This window comes from Leptinotarsa decemlineata, unplaced genomic scaffold (assembly GCF_025532065.1).
Source record: "Leptinotarsa decemlineata unplaced genomic scaffold, Ldec_3_MD MMD2_P_RNA_scaffold_6, whole genome shotgun sequence".
NCBI classification, from domain to species: domain Eukaryota; kingdom Metazoa; phylum Arthropoda; class Insecta; order Coleoptera; family Chrysomelidae; genus Leptinotarsa; species Leptinotarsa decemlineata.
This window is the reverse complement of record NW_027412533.1, coordinates 6,971,080-6,998,838: the sequence shown is the minus strand read 5'-3', so window position 1 is coordinate 6,998,838 and position 27,759 is coordinate 6,971,080. Positions and strand designations below refer to the sequence as shown.

Genomic DNA, 27,759 nt, shown 5'->3' with positions numbered 1-27,759 from the left:
AGTATGAAACAGAAAGATTTCCTTCAGATAACTGTAGGAGGGTCGAACAGACCCACTCAATTTTGACCTAACCCAACTGAAAGAAACGAAACTGAAGTGAATTTCTATATTTTAGTTTATTTGAATTTTTCCATGCTGTAGAGTCTCTGGAAATAAACTGATTTGATTTAATTTGTTTTGATTTGGAGTCACTGAACAAGTACAGTCATTCAATTTTAACATAGTGAGTTTGTTTCAGTGGTAGGAGAAGCTCTTTGGAGTTGGATATCTTTGAATGAGAACTAGGTTGCCAAATGAAAGAATTGTAGGTTCACTTCAATGATCATCCGTGATTCATAGCTTCTTTACTCAGAATGAAAAACTGTCAATTGGATAACCGGTTAAAACGAAGATATGGATGGAATGGTTAAAATACTGGCTATTATGGAGAAACCAACGAGAGATATCGGTCCGGCTGAGATACTTCAGAAGTAGTATGGAACTATGGAGACAGATCTAGATACCCCAATACCCTAATATCTTAACAGCGTGATACATTCCACAAAATTCTCCAAAGAAAAAGTATTCAATTCACCAAGAGTTTTGAGATCAGCAAGCAGTTACTTTTGGAAATTTTTCATCATTCATCCTAATTTTTTTGTTGTACTTCAAATATGATTAATTTAATATTCATTGTATCTTCCCAAAAAATATCCTTCAAAACTGACAAACACCATCTTAACTTGAGATTCAGGACACATTCAACAATATCACAACATAAAACCTCTCTATTTCGCAGATCTTCCACTCACTATATAATTGGATACCTATAGAATATAAACCTTTTCCAATAGGAAACTTAAACGAAAGATGGAAAAATATCTTCTTACAATAAAGAGATCCAACTAATCGAATTATGTCGAAATCAATCAACCTTTCTTCAAGCATCAAAAAACAGTTCTCTATAATTATTAGTCTTCATTAGTCTGAGATATTTTTTTTTGTTTTGCTGTATATGTATATACTGTTTGTACTGTTTCCGATAAAAAAAATGTTTTTTTTAAATTTTTCTGTTTTTCTTGAGGTTGAATGAGAGAGTAATCTCTGCGATGATTTATCATGAGTAGATATTGAATCTTTCCATTTGATTTGTAGTAATTGTATGGAATCATCAATAAAACCCATTATTATTATTGATACATTCTCTAACTTATTTGAACTCTCACAAATAACAAAATTCCATTGTTCAAATTTTCATTATATTCATTTTATTCTACTAGCTGACTTTAATATTTTGGTCCTCAAAATTCATAATCCAATAATTCCCCTTTCTTTAGATTTCAAATCTGTCAAGACTTTTTCAGAATATGAATAAAAAATCCCGCAACAAATAGAGCATAGCTCATCTTTTCAAAGATTCTACTACATTACATCAATCAATTTTACTCTCAATTTTATATTGTATCATGAACATGTTGAAATAACTATATCAAAATTGGAATCGAATTTCTGTTCATTCAAAATTAATATTTAATTGAAATATTTTGAATTGATTTCAAATATATCGGAAATTCACGTACATTGTTCATATATTTTGTTTTTCACCAAATTCCTTGTATCTCATAAATTATCTGACCCATTATTATGGTGAATTAAATAACATTCCAACCAGAATTGACCCATTCCAATTATCAAATCAATATTATAACATTTCTATCTTAGCACCTCGAAACTACCCTCTATTATTAATGTTGCTCCAACCCTTACAACACTATCACATTACCTGGAAAGTGTAGGGCGACTTGATTGTGGCAATCTCATAATAAATGTCGCCGAAATCCGGAGGAGTGGAAATTTCTACTTTAATGGTCTCGACTGGAAAAGCGGGGGCATCGAGTTTATTTTCCTTCGAACTCTCATCGTCGATAATTGAGGCAATTGATTCAGAGCCTTCTAGACTATCGCCGTCGTCGGATCTAGCTTGCGGCGTAACGACGTCATTGATTAGAGGCTCCTGCAGAGAAGACGAAGAAGAGGAAGAAGTAGTTCCGAGCGTTTCGTTGTTGTTCAATGGCTCGTCGATGTTGTTTTGTTTGCGAATAGCAACGCGCGGCTTCGACGTTGTCTTGTACTGCCATCTTCCGGGAGATCTGAAAGCAAGATAGAGCAAGAATATTTAACGAGTTTCAGCTGAGGCGGTTGTGAGGGAGTATTTTGCGACCAAGATATTACATTTCCTGGAGAGTAATTTATTGGAGGCTGTAGCGCTCCGGGGTGAAATGCTATCAGATAAAGTCAAAGTTTCTTGTGATGTTCCATTGTTTTGGAGAATGTGGGATCGTATCTGGAATGCGTGTTATTTTTGTTCATGGCTATCTTGAAATGGTGAAACTGAATTATGGCATAATTGAAGACCGAATTAGTCAATCTCACAATGGAATCTCTCTGATAGAGAGAGCTTTACAAAAATGAATGAATATAAGAATATAATTTAACAATAACATGAAACTAAATTTGAGGTCATCTTTTTTTGAAGCGTACTGATTTAACGACTGAAACGAATTGAAATATCCCTTCTCAAAATGAAGAATTATTGACAGAAAAAAATGAATTTTATACCTACCTATTTACTGATTATCGTTATCATTGATTATAATATAATATCGTACTTTGTAGGTAGGTGAATTTCATCATTACAATGTATAACAATCCGATTTACTGTGTGTATGTGTTTCAAATTTTTCATGAATGTTCAGTACACAAACTGAATGTTCATATTCGGAGGCGAATGTCTCTTGTGAATTTTTTATTTCACAGTCCAAAACAAACCTCCAAAGTTAACTCGTTATGAATTCTCATAGATGTACTCAGTTTATTTTTTCCTGTATTCAAATTCACACGCTATGGATGTTATTGGAGCTACAGAAAGCCAACAAGCATATATTTACTGAAAGAATCCCCTTTCCAATACCATGTTTGTGAACATCAAGTCCTTTGCTACAGTGTTATTGAATGTAATAATGGAATAAATAAACAAAATATTGAATATTCAGTATTCAGTCGAGCATATAATCGAATAATTAACAGTGGGAACACCTAGTTTTTCAATAATCCAAAACAAAAACTTTCTCGTTGGTTTATTTATTCATATAGACACGATGATAAAAAAATAAACAGAAATAACTGCTGGAATAAACGTATTTATTTGCATATGTTACCAACTTTTACACGGTATATTTTCATTTTTTCAGGTTGAATGACTAGGTTGAAATATGTTTGATAGGTGTGGCTGAAATGGTTAAAATAGTGTGAATGTGATATGTGGAAATTTAATAAAATTCAGTTTATAGTTTTGTGTCATCAGAATACATGAAATTATTCAAGAGCCACTCTTCAGTACCATGTTGTGAAAGTTTTTTCCAAATATCATTTTCCAACGGTGCTAGTAAATACTCGTAGAGACATATTTGTTAGTTTACTTATTTATATTGGAATTCAAAAACTTGTGGGTACTTGAATCTAACTTTTGTCCATCATTTTTGTATATTTTTTGTTGTATAAGGCGAAAAAGCATTCGTTAGTTTCGAAAATATGTAGAAACTTTTCTTTTATCTTGTTTATTAGACGGAAGATGGTGATTTTCCATCATATTCAATGAAGTAATAGTGGACCACAAAAATCCTATATGGAAAGGCCTATAGTCAGTTCGTAACTAAGGAAGCTTTTGACAATTCTCTATTTCGAACATTTCATCATTTCTAATCAATGCTAAAGATTTCATTCTGTTTATTCCAATTTTCCACAAGAGATACTATTTTATTTCTGATTGATAGTATTGTACAAATTATATCTGTTATATTTGTTTGGGAAACGATTAATTCCATACAAAGAACTGGCCAATTGAGTTTGTCACAATGCTTGGATTTTTTCACAAAAGAGAAAACCCTGGATGGAGATGAAAAACCAACCTGTGCGAGGTGCAAGAAAAGAAGAAACGCTGCAAAATCCCTATTAAATCTTAAGTTTCCCCATATTTCAATAATTCATTCAAAAAGATTCTCTCCAACGGAAACATACAGAGGCAAATTGAATGTTGTCATTGACTTTTCTTTAGAAGGATTAGATATGAGCAATGATGCAGCGGGTAATGTGGCTCCTTATCGTTATAATCTATATGCACTCTCGGATCACAGTGGGACTACTTACAACGGGCATTATACAGCATATTACAGACACCCTTATAGTGTCACGTGAAATGAATCCAACGATTCACACGTGTCCCTAGCTTCACCAAAATCCGTTAATTGATTTGTGTTTTATGATTCTTCTGATACTAGAAAAAAACTGTCATACCCAAATTTTGAATCTTGACATTTCCCTCGCCCAATCATGTGATTTCCGTTTCCAGAAATGCACTTCTATACATATACAGGTTGATCGAAATTTGTCCCTTTTTAGAGTTTTCCTGAGATGCCCCATTTTATTGGCAACCCTGGTAGTAGTTTTTGGTTTATTAAATATAACACTATTTCTTTAAATTGAAATTCCATCATTTATTATCAATTCAAGCTGAATTATTATTGAAATAGTTTGTTCTATTGAGTCAGGTTGCGTCTTGTGTACTCCATCTAGAAGCTCTTGAAAAAGGCTCTTCAATGGTAACCTGCAAAGTTTCATTCGATGAAGTAGTCTTTGATGTGGAACACTATTTTTGTTAATTAAAATATCGTCATCTATTATTAATTCAATAAGCTCGATATTCTTGGATTATTATTCCCTTTGATCGCTCTATATCGAGTCAGGCTGCGTCTCAAAAACAAAAGATTTCAGGTGGCCCTAGGAAAAGAAATCGATAGAAGAGAGATAGGCTCGGAGATCTAGGATGCTATTCAATAAGATCTCTTCTTCCAATCCACTGATTAGCATAATTGTTATCTAACCATTTCCTTACTGGAACTTCATGACGAAATGGTGTCCTGTCCAATGGAAAATACAATAATTTCCTTCTGAAGAATTTCGAAAGATCTTTCTAGCATGTGAGCATACATTTCGCCATTTGAATTTTCTTTTTAGAATAAAGCACCAGTAATTGCATCTAATAATATACCAGCCCAAACATTAACATTTTCTCCAAATAGTCGTGGGTTCTCGTCATTTCAGTAATGACAGTTCTGTTCATTTGAGTGCGCAATTGAATGAAAAATGCACTTGTCACTAAAGCAAATATTTCTGATGAGTTGAGATTTTTCGATAATTCTAGCTGTCATAATTTCACAAAATACAGTTCTTTTGTCGGGGTAATCGTCACCAAGTTGTTGAATGATTTGCATTTTATATGGATGAAATGTATGTAATTTGAGTACTTTCCTTACAGAATCGCGTGATAATCTGGTTGCTGTAGCTGCCTTATGAGTCGATAATTTATGATTTTTTGCGAACTGCATGAGTACTTTAATTTGCGTTATATTTCTCGTGTACAACGTACTGAGTAAAAATCAAATGTACGGTTATTTCTGCATTAAAGTTGAAGTACAATATTCATTTGTATCGTTTATTGATCTGTAAGGAAATGAATGTATTCAGTCATACATAAAAAAACTATTATTTATCGTACTTGATTGAAAACCAACAAAAGGTCCAACGAATTCGTCTTGTGATTTTCATATGTGGAGTTATATGTATATACGAAATAAATTCGGTAGATGCTCTTATTTTTAGAGTCATTAATCCACAAACTTTTATTGAAGTTTTTGCTACTAATTAACTATCTAGTTGTGTTATTGAAAATGTTGTTGTGAGTTAATATGTCAAAGGAATTGAATCAATATTGATATATCGTAATCAGAAACTGCTTCACTCACATCGAAGGCCTATCATGTTCCATAATAGAACATTCCCATGAAGAAAGGCATCATAATATTATTCTGAGCAGAGATAAAATTTTCGCCTTTTTTGTGGTCTGGAACAACTTTCAAGATTTTTCATTAAGTTCAATTTTCCTTTTTGTATGAAGACATTCATGATGTTGATTGAGTGCTCAGATACTATAAAGTGACTCTGAATCAGTAGTTTCATAGGAATTTCCTCAATATATTGAAATTTTGATTATTGTAGTAGATGATTTCCTTAACGTCGACATCAAACACTAGAAAAACGTAAATAGAATGACTTGATGGAAATTCCATGGTGATAAATATGTCTTTGCTAGATTTATGCCATCGATTGAGTTGTCCACAGTAATGAAAAAGTGATCTGCAGATATCTGAAGTTGAGTTAGGAATAAAAAATGGAATATGTGGATTTCTTCAGTAATGTTGTGATTCTTCTCAAATTATCAACCCAACAGGAATGCAATATCGCAACTACAAAGCTAAATAATAGAACACAAACCTGTTTAACTTGAACTTGTACAAGCTGGATGTCGTTGGAGAGAACTGCTCTACATTCGAAGGCTGCACCTTTGGTTTGTATCCCCTCCGGCTAAATCCGCTGTTAGTACTGGTGTCAGCGTTGGCCACCCTGGTTTGCTTGTTTTTTCGCCCCGAAAACCTCTTTCCAGATGTCGCTGTTGGAGCAGGTTCCTCGCTGTGTACAGATGGTTTTGAAGTAGGTTTTCGGTTTCGGTTGCGACGGGATTTGCTTTTTTGTGGAGAATTGGAAGGTGTGTTGTGTCTGTATTTATTTACATGTGTTAGTGCATGGTGTCTACAGAGACTGTATGCTTTTTGAGTAACATGCAGAAGAAAATATTAGATATAATAATGCAAGTTTTATAAAATATCAAGGAATTTTCCGGGGCGTATTAGAATCTGGGGAGTATTTGTTATTCTCAATAATTTTTGTTACAGTGTAGTTACCAATACCTCTAAAAATAACAAATATTTTTGCTACTGAGTGGGATTTGTTGAGTTTTTTCATTAGTAGCCAATGAAGCAGTTATTCGAAAGTTATTGATATTTTCTTCGATATTTGATAAAATTATTGATATAATTCTTTGCTATTTATAAAAATTGCTGAAATTACATGAATTATGTGAGAAAAAAAAATATCTACTCCTGTTCATTGTGAACTCAGACAGTAACACAAAATTCCGAGTTTGATGATTCGCAATTTCCACCACTATAAAATCCCTTCTGTATTGATAGATTTTTCAATCAATAATTTATTATTTGGCTGTCCTACATCGCAGATCATGCTATCTTCAAAACATTTCCATGCAACAGAAAAGAGAAAATTCAATCACCGTTTCCATGTTTCCAGATCGTTGCACCAGATGACATGCTGATATATTTTCACATGCAGAACATTTGGGAGTATACATTCTTTTATCAAATCAAAACACATCCATATACCGTTTTAAAATATATTAGCATGACAGATTCAGAATTCTACTTATTATGTGAGGCATATAAAACAAATCAACTTCAACAAATTAACCTGAATCCCGTTCAATCGTTTTTCATTTTTGCGAACTTAATCCATTACTTTGGCATTCTCTCGATGTTCACTTAATAACAGTGTAGACATATCTGTGATCCAGTAAAAAAAATTATATCTCTTTATTGAAGCCGTCAGACTAGCAACTTCTTTAAAAAAGAAATCAAAGTAGAAATTGATACAGAAGTGAAATTTGTATTAAACCCAAACGTCACACTTGATAACATTAAAGTTCACATCAGTAAAGAAATAGATTGAGGATGTGAATTCATCAAAAAATGTTTCGTATTGATTTTAATTCATATAAACCTTTTTGAAATGTTCTCCAATATTCACAGTACTCAGTAGAAGTGTGGCATATCAAAGTGAGATTTTTCAAAATGAAATTGGATCATATTCAGATTTCGTCAAAAAAGTACTTTGAACATCTTGAAACGATCAATATTTTCATAAATTTGAGAAAAAGTGATTTTTGTACCGGAGGTTTCTTCGAAAGGCTCAATCTTGATAACGTTAACACTGTTATTGAAAAGAGTCATGAAAATTATTGAGTATTGGGTATTCACCAATGAGAGAAATACTCTATACTCAGGAGAGGTTAACACCCCTGCATTATTTCGAATCTAGATAACACAAATTGAATCCGAAAAACCTTCCATTAATCATTTAGGAACAATCAAAAATCAGCAATCGATGTTAGAGTAAAAGTACCCCTAAATTTTTAAATGCAATCAAATATTATCGACACAAATATTTCCGTCCACTTCTGTGCTTCAAATTATTTCTTACAAATGAAGAAATTTTTCATTGTAGATTTGTCAGAATATTCACTGTTCAAAAACAGGCTACATCATTCCAAACTCAAACCATACATATCGAAATTGAAACACATTTTTTCATTATATAGGGGGAAACTAATATTATGAAATGATGCACTAGTAAATCATCCTTATTCATCTAAATTAAAAACTTTATTGAAATGAATGAAAATACTTTCGTCTGATTTTCACTAATTATTTTATTTTTACAACCGATTTCGAGTTTTACCTCATTATCATGTGTAAAACTAGAATGTGAATGTGAACATTGGGTTATATCGGAAGTTTATAGGTGAGCTAGAAGGAGAGGTAGTTAAATGAACAAGGGTGTCAACCATCAAATATAATACAGGAGATTATAGGGTGTGGTGCTGCAGGTTTTTCCGGGTTTTCCTGCAGCTGTAAAAGCAAATCCGCCACTGGAATCAATGAAGTCGCCCCGGAGCGGTAATTATTTTTTGTTGTTGTTTTATAATTTCATGATATGTATTTTGGAAGAGTTATAGGGATTGTTGAACTTATAAATTCCAATTCGAAGAAGTAATTTTGAATATTTCCTGAAATTTTGCTACTATATTTTGATGCTACTATATTTACATGCTACTGTTTGGGTATAATTTACTTATAAGTGTTTTATGAGTTTTATTTGATATTATTTTTTCTATTAGAAAAACCGGTACCCGATTTGTGATGCACTGTTTGGTTTGCACTTTGGTGTAGTAATAAATATTACTGCAGGTTTTTCTCTAACACCAAACCGTTATTTCAACACCTCGAGACGTGTTTCGATCACAAAGTGATCATCTTCAAGAGGAATATCTTGGTGATCGAAACACGTGTCAAGGTGTTGAAATAAAGGTTTGGTGTTAGGAAAAAACTCCAGTAATATCATTTTGATACCAAATTCTTTACTGCGATTTGTTCAATTATTTTTAGTTCAACTTGGAAATTGTTTTCAGGTGAAGGGATTGCGAAAGCTTTGTGTTGACCATTGACCTTAACGCGGATAATTTATGTCAGAGGAGACTGAAAGACTCAAAGGGACATTACATTGAAAACAATTACTGACTTTAGAAATATTCGAATCTAAGAAGTTGAGCTTCTTGGTTTGTTCGATTTCTACTGTGAATTTAATTTTGTTATGCAGACTATTGAGGTATTTTGAAAATTGATTAATTTGTCTGTTTGAACCATCAAAACCAACCAGTACGTCATCAACGAATCTTAACCAAAACACAATATGTTTCTGAGAAAGGGGGTTATTAAGGATGCTGGTATTTTCTAGTGTGTCCATGAAAATGTCTGTCAAAATCGGATTTAATGGTGAGTACATAGGGATACCTGAGTTTTGTAGATGAAAATTATTATTTTGTTAGTTGAATATGGATTTGTATTACACTAACCTAATATATCTTTCACGAGCAACCCCTAAACGAGCAACTTGATTCATGTTGGTCTCCACCCCTATAATCTTCAGTGTTGAATTTTATAGTTGACACCCTTATCTAGCTCACCTAAAAATTTTTTTTCGGATTCCACATTTCAGTTTTATACTTGATAATGAGGTAAAACACAAAACCGATCGTAAAAATTAAATAACTAGTTGAAATAAGACAAAAGTGATTTTATTCATTTCATTAAAGTGATCATGAATTTTCACAAAATAAACAAGTCATCAATCATACATACTAAATTAAAAAAAAATCATCCAGTAAAGTTGTTCAAGTTGAGATTACATATGAACTCATAACCTTCATAATATCCCAAACTACTTTTATTCGCTTCTGTTACCAGAAATATTTGTTTTTCGTTAGGAAAATAAAGTAACGCATGTTTCACTTTGCACTGAGATGAATTACATTTATTTAGACCTCTTGAACCAGCTCGCTAGAGAATTCACATACTGGCAACAATAGTAAATGAAATTGTTTGAGAGCTAGAGGGCTATAAATTCACAATGATTCTCTTCTATATTTGTGAATTGAAGGATACGTCACTTGCATCAGTTGATAATGTATGTTCCTGTTTGATGAAAGGTTTCGCTCTGAATTTATTTGAGGTATGTTATCTGACTTGGGACAACATTTTTTTAAATAGTTTCTAACAAATTAATTATAACAAGTTTTTTATCAGTTTTAAGATCCATATTACATAATGAAAGATGAAAATGTTAACGAGTTGGCCTATAGATCAAATAATGACACACAAAAATTTTTTCACCGTGATATTACGTATTCGATCCATTAGATTATTAGATTTTTATCATTAACATCTCTGGTTGAGTTTCAGAAACAGATCCTCGTGAAATAAATCAATATTCTGGACAAAGATACAAATTTTTTGAAAGTAATGAGTTCGATGAAAAGTACAATATGGAATGAATTTTTCATGGTCAGGAAAGAAATAAATAACTGGCTTTATCAGCTTGCGTTAGTTTCTGAACAAAAATGTATCGAACCATTTGTAGGGTTCAATTTGAGAATCACTGTTCATTTCGAAATAAATTTTCCGTTCGATTTTTATATGTTTCCGAACCAACTCCCTAACAATAAATCTATCGCAACGACAAATGGATACTCGAGTCGCAACTTCATTACTTTCTCTAATGCAAACTGGAAAGAGAGTATTCTCATCGAGGCCGACGCCGAACCAATTAAAAATGATTACTTCGAACGGAGAGCGCGTACTTACTTGGAGTTCCTCGAGTTTTGCGATTGACTTCTATTTTTCTGGGATTTCTTGTAATTGGGCTGCGTCACGGCGACATCCTGTTCATTGTCTTCCTCGTTGACGTCTGGCTCTTTGTGTCGGTTTTTGAATCTTTTGAAAGAGCCCGAACCGCCTGCGGCTGCCTTCCGCGTGGGTTTTATGGAGTTTTGAGCCTCCTGGGGGGCAGGGGCCTCTTCATTAGTGCCGACTTCGACGCGCCTGTGCTTATTTCCTTTCCCTAATGATGGCGCCGCCGTTTTTAATATTCGCAGGCTTTGAGTGGGATTGATTTTTCTTGAAGTGCTCTGCAATACTTGGGCGTATTTGCCTGGAATTGGACAACGTTTGAGTGTTTTCGGTGATTTAAAGTTTCGCGAGATCGGGGAACTTCGAATTATGTCATAAATTTCCTAGGGATATCAATGTGAATAATTTCATTATTGGAGTGGGTCCACGAAAAGCTCCACTCCATTATGAGAAGTTTTGCTCTTGCGGGATTTTGTTCATTTTATTGCCACTCTTTATAGAGAATATAATAGGGAATCGATAGTATCAGAAAATATGTGTGAGATGGAAATTGTTTCTTGAAAATGTATTAGAGCAAATATGTGAAGTTTGTATATAACAGAATCCCTATGATAACTCAAATCATCAAATACAAGTTACTGAAAAATTGTTGATTTTCTTGTGAGAAACACTTCATTTATTGAGGTGAACTGAAACGTTTACCGTCTCCACACCTGATCAACTTTCTCCATTAGAATTTTCATTTTTCCCAAATTGTTCAAGGTGAAAAATCTCCACAAAAGGACTACTCCCAACAAATTGGAATTTTAAAAAAATCAAAGAAAGATTTGAATAATCATGGGTCTTGTAGCAATTTCTTCAACTATTTGTTGTAACAGTTTTTTTAGAACTGATCGCAAACACAATACAGGAATTTCAAAAATATGAATTTATTATGAAGGGGATCAAACTGGAAATAATTTTTGGGGAACAATCAAGAATGAAACAAAATTTTTTCATTGGAATATATTGTTCAAATAGTTCAGCATGAAATTACCAGTTTTGCAACATGTAAAGATGTACCAGTGTTCCCGCCCTGATAATAGGAATAATGCTAATAGCCGTTTTCTGCCAAAATGTAATATCGATCTTTTGTCATTACATAGGAATCATAAATGACTTATGAAGGAATGTGAACAAGATTTCAGTGATATTTTTGGGAAAAAAGTTTTTGGCTTTCTACTACTCCATCTTGATACAAAAAAAGATGAGGGAATCTTCCAAAGAAACAAGGGACTTAATCAATTTGAAAATAAGTAACTCTATACATAGATGTGTAGATCATGCAAAGAAGTAACTTTCAGACACTGAAAGAAAGTCCTCCTGAAACAGCTACTTTCATATAAACATTAAATTACACGAAAGAAACAAATTCTTTTGAAACAAATACTTCCATATGAACACTGAATTATACAGGAGATACTTTTCTCTACTCAGTGTCCCAAAAATTTATCACTCCTAAAAATATAACCCCTTCAATTCTTATCAGTAATAATTGTGATCACCGGCCCCTTCGCTACAATATAACATAGACTTTTCGTTGTTACGGCTTATAACAGGATTGTATGTATTTTTTTTTATTCGTTTGAAAGACCTATTAATGCCATTATGTGTGAAATATAACATCATTCAAATGCCCGCCACGGCTTCTCTGAGTAGAGTGCATCCGAAACTTCTAATTTTCCAATACTCTGGCGCATAAATCACGATTATGTTGGCTTTGAGGACCGCTGTAGTTTATGGCTTATTCGCATACCCTTGGGACTTGAGAAAACTCCACCAGAGAAATTCTAACGAGGTCAAATCGCATTATCTCGATGGCCAGTACACATCACCCACACATGAGAAGACCATAACCTCAATTCGGTCGAACAGAATATCCAATGTGGCATGAGCTGTGTGAAACTTAGCGCCCTCCTATTGGAAACACATGTTGTTGGTGACCATCCAATTCCGGCCAAAAGAAGTTGAAAATCGTCAACCTATAGTGCTCGCCGTTGAAAGTGATGGCCTGGCTAATGTCGTCCACAAAGAAATATGAACCGATGACGCCACCGACGACGCCACCAGGATAAAATCAACACCAAACAGTCACTTTTTCGGGATGCATTGGATGCTTTTGAATCTCATGTGGATTGGTATTGTTTCAAATTCAACAATTTCGTTTGTTCACTTACCTATTCATCCAGAAATGAGTCTAATCGCTGATGAAAATTAGAATTAGTTTTCAACTGTTTCAGAGCCCATTCAGCGAACACATGTTATTGTCAATGGTCGTTTACCTTCAGTTCCTGGGTCAGTTGAATTTTATAGGCATGTAGACCTAAAGTAACGATGCAAAATTCGCCAAGTTGTGGTCTGTAGAAAGCCTAGTTTTTGTGAGCGATGTGAAATCGACAGCCCTCGGATTCTCCCGCTCACTCTCACAGAAAGCGTCAATGTTTTCGGCAGATCTTGCGTTTTATCGACGTACGGGTGTTGAACGATAGTTAATTGAGGATTGGCCGTTAACTATCTCTCGGTAAACGATAATAGCGACCGTGAAGTGGGCGAAGCGCGCGGTACATTGTCTAAACAGAACATCCATTTTAATAGAAAATTTTTATTACTTGCACGTTTTTGGTGAATGCAATATCCGTTACTGGTGATTTGGCAAAACAGACTGAATAAATGTCAACTAATTTGAAAGATGTAGCTTCAACAGTTGCCAAGGTTCTGAAGTTCCTGTTGGGAGACCCTATAGAAACGGATTCTACCGTCTAATGCAAAAAATATATGATATAGTTTTTTTTTTGTCAGTTGATTTCTCAACTTCCATGAGGTAATCAAATGAAAAGATAGAACACATTGACAAATATACAAATACTGAAAAATGATCTGTAATCAAAATCCTGATTCATTTCTGGGAAATATCTAAACCTGATAAAATATAATTCCTACTAGAAACTTATGGAAAATAGATTTAGTTTTCAGTACAAAATAACAGTTCTTCAGTAATAATCACGATTGAGTTCTGCATTGTTGATTGAATTATTCACTGAATGAAATAGTAAATTGTAAATAGAAGAGATGATTCAAATTTTCGTAATAATGATGATATTTAATTCATCTTCATTGGATATAAAATTAGGTTTATTCTAGTTCTACGAAATTCAGGTTCTAGGACGTCAGGATCATGCGCAGTTGATATAGAGCGTTCTGGTTCATTGAGAATAAGTTCAGATTAATAAATCCTCTGTTCTGGTTTCGACTTCGAAATGATCATAAACTGTCTTGAACCGTCCCGAATCGTTCTTGCTCTCGTGAGTGATCTGTTGGGAACTGGTTGCTCATGCGCATTCGTGTAGAAATTTGTTTAGGCTATTTTCTAGGATATTTTTTTTAATATTTGATTTAAATAATTGATGATTGAGGTTAGATAACATTTGAACTGACTACAAGGATATGCTACACAACAAAATGAATATGATCAAGAGAATTTTCACGTCTTCATCTCTTCATATATACGATAGGTTCCACAGTGACCTCCTCAAAATGCGTTCTGGTTATACCAAGTTTTGGACTGTTTGGGATTTTTTGCTTTAACGCATCATGTCCTGCGCAGTTTCTAAACAGTTTCGGATGTTATAACCAGAACAAACCTATTATATACGATATATCACGAAAACGTATAATGAAACATCTATAAATATAAATATAGGTCAGAATCGAGTTAGATTGAGATTATTTCCGTGTTACTCAATTAGAATTTTTCTAACACTATATTCTCAAAATTCCAAATTCCTAACTGAAATAACTTTTGTGCATGATCAATACATCTATAGAAATTCTCCATATTCCATATGGTAATGGAATAGTAATGATCGACCTTTTTTCACAGAAATAATATTCCACAAAAATTAGGTTCACCACTATAGTTGCTATCGATTATTCTGAGAAAAATGTGATAATAATAATCATAATAAAATCAGAATCATGAGCACAATGAATATTGGTTTCATATATTGTTAGTATGTGGCAACAAAAACACTTTTGAACATTATCACGAAAACTAATTTGCGAAAATGCAAAAGCTACATTGTGATAGTTCAAAGTGTTTTTCAATGATTTGTATTGAACTTATCATTTTTTGAGAAATTGTTTCTTCAGTTTTCGAATTTTTTCCCCTGCTTAATTTTTTATCTTTATATTTTTGCACCAAAATACTACTTCTGCGTTATAATCTATATGCACTTTCGAATCACAGTGGGACTACTTACAACGGCCATTACACAGCATATCACAGACACTCTTATAGTGGCACGTGGCATGATTACAACGATACAAATGTGTGCCCAATTTCATCTAATTCGCTTATGAGTGAGGAGACATATGCCCTCTTTTATGAACAGGAGAGAACGAAGCAGCACTTTTGAGGTGTTTTTTTCTCTTTTCTCTTAAATTCTGTTGATTGATTTGTATTTGTATGTTTGATTTGAAAGGGATATATTTTTTTTTGTATGTTCTATTGAGTATAATATAGTTTGATTACACTTCTGCGTCTCCTGGTGTAAGTTATATGCGAATATGTAAATGGATTTGGAATCAATTTGTTTGCATTTATGATATTTTTCAGTTGACATTAGGTACTGTTGTCATATCACAATGTAGAAAACAATTTTTTGTGAATCATTTTTTTTAGTTTGAGGTAGAATTGTCATGTACCAATTATGATACTGACAAATTAATGTAACAGTGGTAATCTGAACGCAAAAATGTTCCTTTCACCTGCATACACAAATGGCCCCTTCAGGTCTATAGATGCCTTAACTGAACATCAGTGGGCCTTACATGAATAAAATATACCTAATTCAGTATTTCAATAAATTGCTAGGACGAATACTTTAATTTGATATTCGTGTTTTCCTATAGTTGTTATGAATTTTGAATATTACTGGGGTTTTTTCCCAAGAGATGAAACCACCAAGATGATTACCACGTGATCACCTTTAAGAGGAAGACCAGTTTGATCTTCCTTTTTAAGATGATCACTTGGTGATCGAAATACGTGTCGAGGTGTTGAAATAACGGTTTGGTGTTGGGAAAAAACTCTAGTAATATTCATTACTACATCGAAGGTTCCAAAGAGTGAATCAGAAAACTTACGAATTTTACCAACCAATCATCATTATTCAGATGAAAAATTCACAAAGAAACCATATGGGAAGTTTGTGTGCTCAAATAATTTCCGTTCAACTCACTGGCGTACAAGAGACTGAACTTTTTCAAAATCTATAAATCGTGATTATTTTTTTGATAGATTTAGAACAATCACAGTTCATTTCCCCTTCAATATCGACAGGTCATGTACACTAAATTTTCCTCTCTAAAATACTCATCATTCATTCGAAATATTTTCCCCAGTCTTCATGTTCACTAGTTATCGGACCTTGAGAATATGAATGATTTTTTGAATATGCGATTGAAATTGTATATTTCATCCTGATAGCGGCGGTGTCAATTTTTGTGATTCCTTCGAGGAGTTTTCAAAAACAGAATAACAATATTTCAAAACTGTAATGATAACTCCAATCGAAAAACTGTAACAACGATATTTCGTAACTGCGTTATATGCTGTAGGTATATTTATACATAGAAATATCGATTTAGTTACAGAAAGCGAAATATAACAATCGTGGCATTATCGCTCACCTGATATGTAAGTTCCAATCACGCTAGTCTCAATCACTGTTGTAACCCCATCTTTGACGACAGTTCCCCCTAGCTTGGTCACCAACCCCGTGGGGTGCTCCGCTCCAACGCGTTTTGTAGCCACATTTTTCTTTGCCTCAGTTGATGGCCGATGCTTTAAGATGAACTTGGAGCTCGGCCTCAAGTTGACCACCTTGAACGTTTCCTCAACGACCTCTGAGGGCTGCCTCGAGAGAAAGTCGTACTCCGGTTCCCCAATGTTGTTTCCTATGACGTCGGCGGGCTCGACGGCAAGCTCGATGTCAGACTTCACCTGAACCACGCTGGAAATGACGTTCGAATCCAGTTTCTTTTGGCTATGGACCTCTACCCTGCTGGAAATTACCGGCTCAGGCAACTTCGTTGGTCCGCCTATGACCTCCACTTTGGTGATGATGCTTCGGCTCGTGGTCGGTTTGACGGGCGGTGGTTCCACCACCTGTAACAGAATTTGAAATTGAAAGTGACGTTAATGTTTCGCTGAAAGTGAGGAAGCCACAATATGAACAAATGATGTCCTATTTCCATAGTTTCTGTTCAATGGAGACTTGTTGAAGAAGCAGTTATCAAAAGATTTCTCATCAAGTAGATGCTGTTGAATTCAGTATCCCATTTTATGTCTTGTCAGTCCAGTTGGAATAATTAAGAAAGTACTGATATTATGATTTGTTGAGTGTAAGATTGAACGTTTGTTTGAAGGTGATTGACAATGTTTCATGATGAATTTCACTAGTTCAGACCTCCGTTGTCCAATATATAAAATGATTTGAAATCCCTGAAACAACTAAAAGAAGAATTAAAAATAAATAGCTGTGAATAACAATTATAATAAACAAAAAAACCTGAAATGAAATAAAAGTGAAATAAAATAAAAGTAAAAGGGTATTTCTCATCAAATTGCGAAATTTGATTCCCGAGTCATTGGTGCCGAATCGTATGCATTAACTACGCAATTCTTTTTTTTATTCAATTCATGCTGTCGAATACTGATTTTGCTTAAAAAGAGAACATTGCCACTTGAAAAAAAAAAGATATGGCCACTTTGTTACAGTGAAAGTCATTTCCTCATCTTGTCCCTTAGTACAAAAATATTACTAAAATGCCTGTTCAACTGAAATAAATCAAAATTTCTTATTAATGAAGTATTGCAAATAAATTAGAGAGATGTGTGTTATTCTATATTATTCAAAACTTTCATTTTACAACGACGAATTAATAAAAAAGATAATTCGATTTCAAATACGTTCCGCCAAATAAAATCATTCCCTCACCGTATAACAATTATTCGATTTCTGAACGTATCGAACGATATTTTTATACGTAAGCCTATGAAATTAGTACCTGGCAACACTCTCGAATGTTTCAAAATGGCGATTTTCCCCAACTATAGGCGAGTTAGTGCAGTAAAATATTACGTTAAAAATAGTTCTAGTTGACTTGTGCGAGCTAAGGACTAACGAGGTCTTACCTTTAAACGTGTGATTCCTAACACGGTTGCAGAATCATCCCTGCTTCAACCAGATAAATTATCTCGAGAAAAATATCTGGTCGAGGCGGGAATCGAACCCACGACCTTCCTATCGTGAGTCGGGCGCACTACCACCGCGGCCAATTCCACAACAATTCATTTCACTATTTTTTCATTTCAGGTTTTTTTTGTTTAATATAATTGTTATTTACAGCTATTTATTTTCAATTCTTCTTTTAATGGTTTCAGGGATTTCAAATCATTTCATATATTAGACAATGGAAGTTCGAACTAGTAAAATGTAAGATTGAATTTGGCATAGTTGCATTACTGATATAGTTTCCCAGGTACTTGGAAGTATATTTCGAACCAGAGAGTTCTACACACCTCAGCTCTCATTGCAACAAAATGAGACAGAATACCTTTGCTGATTTGGGTACCTCTCGTGGAGGTAGAAGTCATCCTAAATGTGTTTGTTTCCTTGCGTGAAGGATGCATGACTCCCATGTATGAAGCCCATTCAGTGTTCACATCAAAATTTTGGAAATATCGGGCACCCTTTTCTCCAAACAATCTATGTCACGGTAATGCAAAGCGCTCTTCCGTGATAGGTCTTTCTTTCCTAGCTATTCGTGAGACCTCAAATGGAACATAAAATAGCTGAAAATTTTGAAGGTTAACCAAACGACTTCAATCATTTCACAACATCGAATCAAGAGCAGAAGCTTCAACTTTCGAATAAACTAATGAGGTTTAGTGATGCATCTAGAGAGTTATACTTCTACGAATGGAATATATCCCATCGATCGGTGTTGCATCAAATGTTTGAGCAACAAAAGCATAATTTGCATCGAACACTGAGTTCCCTGAGCAGGTTCTGTAGTGCGCAGCAAAAATCGATCGGTTCAAAATCCGATTCAACACACTTAGAACCAAACTTTTTAAAATATCTCTCATTCAGAGACTGACGTCCTTATAGAATGAACTTCCTGATACAGTTCGTTAGAATCAATATATCTCACAGCGATTAAAATTCTAAGGTTAATCGCTACTTTGACAAAAACGTCGCGCCCTCCGAGCATTTTAAGAAATTTCCCAGTGATTGTGTATACCATATTAACAATTCCAATAGAACTGAAAGTGGATGAAGGTCTGAAATAAACTGTTCTGAATGAAATGATATAAAAATATCCCACCGACGGCCTCCACTCTGATTATGATGCTTTGGCTTGTGGTCGGTTTGACGGACGGTGGTATCACCACCTATAACACAGTTTGACCGATGAAATGTTGTTGATCTCTGCTGAGAGTGATGGTATGGAGAAAACCACGATTTAAAAAACTGCCCGTTCAGTTCCGTAGTTTCTGCTTCATAAAGACTCATTAGACTCATTGGATATTATAAGTTCAGTCAAAATAATCATAGGCTTCAATTGCACAAGGTTCAACCTGAACGAGGTCATATGGACTCGGCTCAGAAAGGCATTTCATTGTTTACGCAGTACTTGAGCTCAGCTCTTCAAAATCTTTATCTCTTTATCTGCTAAAATTTTATAAAAGAAACGTGCATATGTGTGGTACAGTGAAATTGAAAACAGCCGAGATGTGGTGGAAGATTTGCATGGCTCTGATTGGCCATCCTCAACAGAACTGAACATCGAAGTGAAGGGAATATCGACAGAAAATAGTCATTTGCATCCTCATTGAATAGAGATTTAGTGCCAAAAAACTTTAATTTGCTACAAAAATTCAATCGCGAAAAGGTCGCTGAAGACATGTTGAAACAAGTCAATTCCGACCCCGAATACATAAAACGTATGGAGATGATACATGGATTTGCGAATTTTATTCACAAACCAATCAACAAATTTCGGAATGGCGCTTTCCAACTGAGCTGAAACTAAAAAAAAAGCTCCTCAAAGTCGATCAAGACTGAAGGTGATATTAAAAATGTTTTTTAATTACCGAAGTGTTGTACACTCTGAATTCATGCCAGAAGATGGACAGTGAATAAAGAATGATATCTGAGAGTTATAGTATCATAGCGTTATTCTATAGTATAGTATTCAACATTCCATTGACTTTTCATAGATTTCAATACGTTGGTTCTTTCCCAGACAGTAGAGGTTGAAACTTGTAGGGTGTTACATTTAATGAATGGGAAATATATGTATGTTGAATGGTGTGTTTCAGTTTTTTTCAAAGAACTAGAAGTGAATTTTATTGTAAAGGGTGAAATGCATAAGCAGTATTTTTTGACACTCTGTCAGAAGTGAATTGGTAATATCAAAAAACTCCCCATTTGAAACAAATAGTTCATTCTGAGCAGCCGTGTCACAAGGTAATACAAAATGGAATTTACCTGAATTTTACTGACTACCTGTAGAGGTGGGTGGGCTTTCGCAACACTGGGTTTTTCTTCGATGACGTTGACTTTGGTGATGGCTGAAGATTGGATTTCTATCCTAGTTGATGGTGCAGGTGGAGGATTTGATTGAACCTGTACGACTGAGAACACTTTCTCAGAGGATTTCTTCTCCTCAGATACCTGCGTTTTACTAGGTTTTATTTGGATTTCTTTATGCACAATCACTGGCTTATTGTCTATGACGTTGTTGGATACTACTTCGTTAGTTGAAATCTTTGGCGGTTCTGAAAAAAAAATATGGTTCGGTCTTTGACATCACTGAAAAACCAAAATGACATTCGGGTGAGTTGAGGCGGAGGTAAGCTGAGACAAGTAAAAAATTGAAGTAATGAGCACATGAGTTGGTGATGAATGTTGATTTCGCACATGGTGCCTCATCAGTCAGCTGGAAAATTAAATTTAGTGAAAGTTGATATTTTAGCGAACCTTTGTCCAATTCGGAAAAATTTGAAATGAAAATGATCCTTAAGATTTTATTTTTCTGCACATGCTCCAGTAAAAATGCTAACCACTAACAACTGTCACCGCAGCCTATTGGACGCAACACGCTGACAACGACACACTGTGTCGTTGTTGCTGCTGTTACGCTTCTCCCAGACAGTTCTATGACATTCTGGATGAGTGACCGCTGACTAATATGAAACGGGCAAACTCAGCGTATCAGAACTAAAACCTGCCAAACACCGACCCTTGCTATTATACCCGGACCGTTTTTATTTCAACCGAGGTGATAAAAATCATGTCAACTGGGCCACGAATCACGATGATCAAGGATCGATAATAAGCTCATTAACTCACCAACTCAAAGTAAAAGCATAGCATTATAACAGAGGAGTCTCACAAAGAAGAACCCCTGAAACTCATAATTAGCAACAAAAACTGTTCAAAAAATATTATTCACTAATTTTCTGTTTCGAACTAGTGCATTGGATATATTTGAAAAATGTTTTTGATCATAATACTAATGATTCACAAGATGAAGCAATGAAGAGACTGCATAACTGAAAACAGGTGATTTGAAAATTTCAGAGCAAAAATAAAAATTCACCTAGCTTCAACATCAGATTTTTGAGGTCTTTTGTAGTTGAACTTGCAACAATACCACGCACTTGCCCCACCTCATCTCAAACCATACAAAAATCACTGAATTTGGAAATAAAAATACTGAAGTGTAGGAAAATTATAAATGAATAAAAATTTCGTAGAAAGAAGGACTTAAAAAAACTAATTGTTACAGTTTATTGTATGATTTTCAATATGAAGGGTTTTACAATAAACTGTATTGATTAGTATTTTTATATGGATTTTCATCAAGTATCGGCCAGTTCTATCCAATTAAAAAGGACTCAGGCTCGTTTGAGTTACTCTATAGCAGCTGACCTACCTGGAACAGCAGCTGCAACACTTTGAGGCGAGAAAATCATAACCGTGTTGCCAATTGTGGTGGTAAAGTCCAGGAATCCATAGACTGTTTGGGTGACGAAATTGGCTTGATTCACAGCAGTAGGTTGAATTACAGCAACGGCGTTGTTGGGATTGATGAATACAGGGCCTTGAGAAGCATATGCTAACGACACTGTAACAAAAAAAATCAATTGTTGACTGATGGTATGATTTTTGAAAGATATGAAACGGTTGGAAATGAATACTGAAATGGGACAACACTACTGAATATGGAAAAAATACTTGAGAATGTACAGAATGAAACATGAAGTGCAAATTAATGTTGTATTAAAAATGGTATGCAAATCAACTCTTCTGTAGTATGAAGTGGAAGTTATATTTCATCTATCATTTTTTGTGTTCTCTTTTATACTCATTGCAAAAATGGCTAATTGAATCAATCTTATAAATTTCAAAGCAAAAGCACATACTTTCATTCGAAATAGGCAAAAAATGGCCCTGCCCAATTGAAAAAGTTTGTGGTGCACTTGAGTGCCATGATTTTTGACAATTCTGAATGAAATGGCACAGAAAGTTATGAAAAATTTCATTCGCATGAATCATTGAGCAACTCCATCAGACTCAAAACGTGGAATTAGAAAAACGGAGTGACCAAAGAAAACGAAAATAGTTTCGTAATATATCGTATCGCAGTATATCTTTATATTTTATCTTCAATCGAGGACCGCCTGTCCGGTACTGACGATGCCCAATAGGCTGAAACAGCTGTATACCGGTGGCTCTTAAATTGAAATCAATATGGGAATGATCAAAGAGTACTTATCTATTCATTTTTTGATTTTCATGGAATTATTTTCCAGCAGCTTGACTGCATTAACCTTTCTAGATTCCATATCATTTCTAGAAACATGTGGATTCGTTTTCCGATGGCATTTCAGGTTAGCTTCCTAAATTTCTGCTACCGTAGTTGTCGGTTGATTGGTCAAACCACCAACACTGACATAAAAACTTGGCAAGTTGACTTGGGTGTCACACCAATAGGTGGTTGCACTTATGTTTCGCTTGCTTTTACGCAGCTATTTTTACCAAGTACTCTCTTGGTTTTTTCTCATTTTGTCTTCAATCGAGGACCACCTGCCCGGTACTGACGATGCCAAATAGGCTGAAACAGCTGTATACCGGTGGCTCTTAAATTGAAATCAATATGAGAATGATCAAAGAGTACTTATCTATTTATATATATATATATATATATATATATATATATATATATATAAAGCGATGGGTAGTCTTGACTGACTAGTTATGGAGAAATACGGAATAATGTTGGGGATGCAGTCAAAATTGCTGGGCTGTTGTTTAAAGAATACTCTTTGTTATATGGTCGAGCTTTCAAGAATGTTTATTCCCTTTATCAAGACATTAAGTTGAGGTTATAGTAAAAAGTCGAAAATTTCACTGAGAAACACAAAATTAGTCCTTTTCATTATGTAGAAAAGTGTCACACATTAAATTTTTATGGTTTAAAGAAAATATATATATGAAACTTATTCAGAAGTAACATTTAGAGGATTTGAATTTTTAAATTTTATTTTAACGGCCATGCATATCACTCACTAGTGGCGTGGTAGCATTTCCTGTTTCCTTTCTTTCTAGTTGCTACCACGCCACTAGTAAGTGTCATGCATGGCCGTTAAAATAAAATTTAAAATTTCAAATCCTCTAAATGTTACTTCTGAATAAGTTTTATATATATATATATATATATATATATATATATATATATATATATTATATATATATATATATATATATATATATATATATATTTTCTTTAAACCATAAAAATTTAATGTGTGACACTTTTCTACATAATGAAAAGGACTAATTTTGGGTTACTCAATGAAATTTTCGACTTTTTACTATAACCTCAAGTTAATGTCTTGATAAAAGGAATAAACATTCTCGAAAGCTCGACCATATAACAAAGAGTATTCTTTAAACAACAGCCCAGCAATAGCCAGAAACACGTGTCCGCGGTTTGCCCCCCTTTTTTGAGTGTTGTGTCCACAAATTGTTTAATTTTTGTTTTATATCATGCACACTCGATGAAATCTCTATATATATATATATATATATTATATATATATATATATATATATATATATATATATATATATATATATATATATATATATATAGAGATATATATATATATATATATATATATATATATATATTATATATATATATATGTATATATATATATATATATATATATATATATATATATATTTTTTTTTTTTTCAATATTTTCAATATATATATTTCAATATTAAATTCTACAAAAAGGATTTGAAGCTTTATATCTTCTATAAATTATCTGCGAGCGCTTTCGATACTTGGTAGTACTGTAATCTTCTAGGCATCCTTCAAAATTTGTTTGAAGGGTGCCTAGGGTGCCGCACATTTGTGGTTTCAATTAGAAGACCTAGAATTTCCAGGCGTCATCTAACATCACCACGTAGGCAGCTATAGCTACCTGCGTGACTTCGGGGTCCAGGATATAAATACAGAGATATAAATATTAACGAGTGTGTATGATATAAATCAAAAGGGGAAAAAAATGCACGGTGGTGACACCGTGCATATGTGATGTTTTTCATTTTTGGTAACCAGTTGTTGTCCATCTTTGCAATTGGCTGCACCGCGCTGATGAGGCCAATAGCCAGAAATACGTAGCCGCGGTTTGCCCCTATTTTTTGAGTGTTCTGTCCACGAATTTTCCCCTTCTGATTTATATCATACACGCTCATTAATATTTATATCTCTGTATATATATTTGTGTGTGTGTGTGTGTGTGTGTGTGTATATACATACAACACGATTCCTGTAAAACAAAACAATATTTTTTTGGGAATGTCTCCATTTCATTACATGTGTATTGATTGAGGCTGCATAAGGAAACTATTTTAGAGTCTATAGGATGGCTCAAAAATGTGTGACAAATCGAAGAACATAGAGCAATCTGTATTATTTCGTTCTGTAGTTTGACCTGAGTATTGTTCCAGGAAATTATTGTTGAGTAATTCATGAACAAAGATTGAGGATCTATTTAGGTATGGTTTCAGGTCAACAGCTGACACTTTGATAGATCAGATAGAGATATTCAGTTAATACCTGGCATTCAATTATAACTTATAATTTCGATGCCAAACTGTAAATTTCAACTTGAAATTCGAATCAATGTTCAAGATCAATATAAATATGATAAGACTAGGTAAGAAGGTCGGATTAGGTAGAGCTATGAGGACGGGTCAGGTGAAGTTATGCAAAATGAGATATTAGGCCGGAATTCTGAGGTTCAAGTCTTATATGCAAATTTAAAATCGAAATGATCATCTTTCTATGCTTCTGTCGATTATTACTGGAGGTGGGTTCATGAAGGTTCAACTCTGCTGAACTTATAATAAATCCGTAGGTTTGTTGAACGAAAATGGTACGTTCCTTTATTAAGATAGTATAATAGTACAAGATCACTGAGATTTTTATATATTCTACAGGTCAAACTATCGATTAGAGCTAATCAAAAATTTGAAATATCAATTAAGGCACATCGACAGTTTTATAACATAAAAATGCTTTCATATTTTTCATTAGATCTTTCATCAGAATTCAGACTTTTGAGAGTTTAACAAAAACTCAAATTAAACTAATATCACACGTAATAAAAAATTTAAAAATGAATCTCCAACGAATATTTACTCATTTAATGACATTTTCTCGTATTTTTCTGCTCTAGTAGTAAATGGTTTTTGTTCAATCTGAAGAAGATGTGTATTACCAGCAGGTGCAATTCGAACTGAAACATCAATTATATTTCCAAGGCAACTACGTTCATAAATCGGTGGCAACGTGATAGTTTATATAGCTTTATCATTAGAATTTGTAAGACCGGGATTTATATTCCATTGAAAAGATTTATAGCAATAATCCTAGCTCATTACTCTTGGCAGAAATAAATCTACAAGAGCCTTTGCGAACATGAATACGTTCTCAAGATCAAATTCGAAAGGGCATATAAATCCGTCATAATTGGATCGAGATATCTTTAATGGAAAGCAGCCGATATACACCCATTCATTTGGATTTTATTGTTAAAGTATACAATTCGCAAAAAGGTATATTGCCTATAACGGTTCTTCCCAGTTGTGGAAACGTTCCGCAGTATTTCATAGAGTTTTTCCAATTCTCACAGATTGCGCCCCATTTTACGAATAACAAATGATTGCTGAAAGATGGAAAAGCCGTTAAGAGTTGAGATAAGGATGTTGCTGTTGGAAAACTCACAGAGTATGAAGCACTTCCAAAAGGGATTCCATGTTAACATGGTCAATGATTTAAACTTATCGTTAGCTGATAAATGGAAAAACTTGGGTGAAAAAACTGACCATATCAGTTATCAAAACTGAATTATCATCATACTCCAAGTTAACTCGTGATACATAAATTTAAAATATACATCTTTCCTATACACCAGAAATACAGAAATAGAATATTGTATTTCATCACACTTTCCGCTAACAAAGGTATCAACTTCGAATGTCAAAAACGATTTTCTTACAACTAAGTTACTCATTGTCATTATTCCGCAAGGAGGTAAACAACCGAAGATTGGCATCTGTTTAAAATCTGTTTTTCCTTTAACCAGCTGTCACACCCCTACGAACGACAACCCTCAGAAGTCGAAACTTGTGCGAGCTAAGGATTAACGAGGTCTTACCTTTTAACGTGTGATTCCTAACACGGGTTGGACGATAGCAAGTGGAAATCGATCGTTCAGACTAGGGTTTCAACCACCAACCATCACGGCAGTCAATTCGAGTGAGTGAACAAAGCACCCACACCGAACCGCTTGGCTACCGCGACCGACCAATAGAACCGTTGTTGCTGTTCATAGGTCTCATTCCACAATCTCCGACTTGCAATTCCCGAAGGCGTCTAAAAGCCTGTTGTTGTGGTTTAGTCTCAATTATTTCAAGCATTTTCCAATCATTTCGTGGTCATTCTTGAAGCATGTTGAGATGTATCCTACATCTTTTCATTCATATATTCTCTTTGAGTAGTCTTTTTGTTAAGGACAGAACAAAATCACCACAGAAAAATCCTTGAGGTACTTGTGCGAAAGTAGCGATTCATGTTAGATTCGAAACGCTGAAGATTGAATTTACTTCGAAAAACTTTCTCAGGAAGTTTATTTCATATACACGCAGTTCTCTGAATGGAAGAGTTCTTCACCGGTGGAGTTTGAGTTAAATCTCGAAACGATGAGCAGCCAGAGTTCATCGCGAAATTCTGATATGTACCGCTCTTGGTGGAGTCAAATATACCAAGTCACTTGAACACCTCCTGTGAATGTATCTATAAAAGAGACACAAATCTTCAACCTTTCTTCAATGTACCAGAATATCAAGTTTGCAAGTGATGCTCTAGTCTCTAATTAGGCGGAAGGCTCTCTTCTAGATGGAATCCAGCAGCTTCAGGGTATCCTCAGGGGATGAGAACAATACTATAAAGAAGGTCTGGTCTGAGTTTTATAAAGCATCGAAAGTTGCCAAGGTGTGTACAGTTTTCTCTGATTCGGAATAATATTCCAAGCTTCTAAGAAGCAGCTTTTGCAATTCCAGCGAAATGATTGTGTCAAGACATATTGATGTCCA

At 34.3% G+C, this 27,759-nt stretch overlaps 1 protein-coding gene across 7 annotated transcripts in view; it reads right to left on the bottom strand.

The window, feature by feature from the left end:
• Positions 1-27,759, bottom strand: part of LOC111505964 (uncharacterized) — a 405,865-nt gene that overhangs the window by 13,526 nt on the left and 364,580 nt on the right. For 6 of the 7 annotated variants that reach the window (XM_074169892.1, XM_074169896.1, XM_074169894.1 and 3 more), the window contains 6 exons: positions 22,020-22,211; positions 20,570-20,859; positions 16,701-17,178; positions 10,926-11,271; positions 6,370-6,651; positions 1,763-2,129 (listed from right to left, as the gene is read on the bottom strand). In XM_074169892.1, the coding sequence (XP_074025993.1) occupies positions 1,763-2,129; positions 6,370-6,651; positions 10,926-11,271; positions 16,701-17,178; positions 20,570-20,859; positions 22,020-22,211 (1,955 nt within the window). The remainder of the gene's footprint in view (positions 1-1,762; positions 2,130-6,369; positions 6,652-10,925; positions 11,272-16,700; positions 17,179-20,569; positions 20,860-22,019; positions 22,212-27,759) is intronic. The other variant, XM_074169899.1, reaches the window with a different exon arrangement.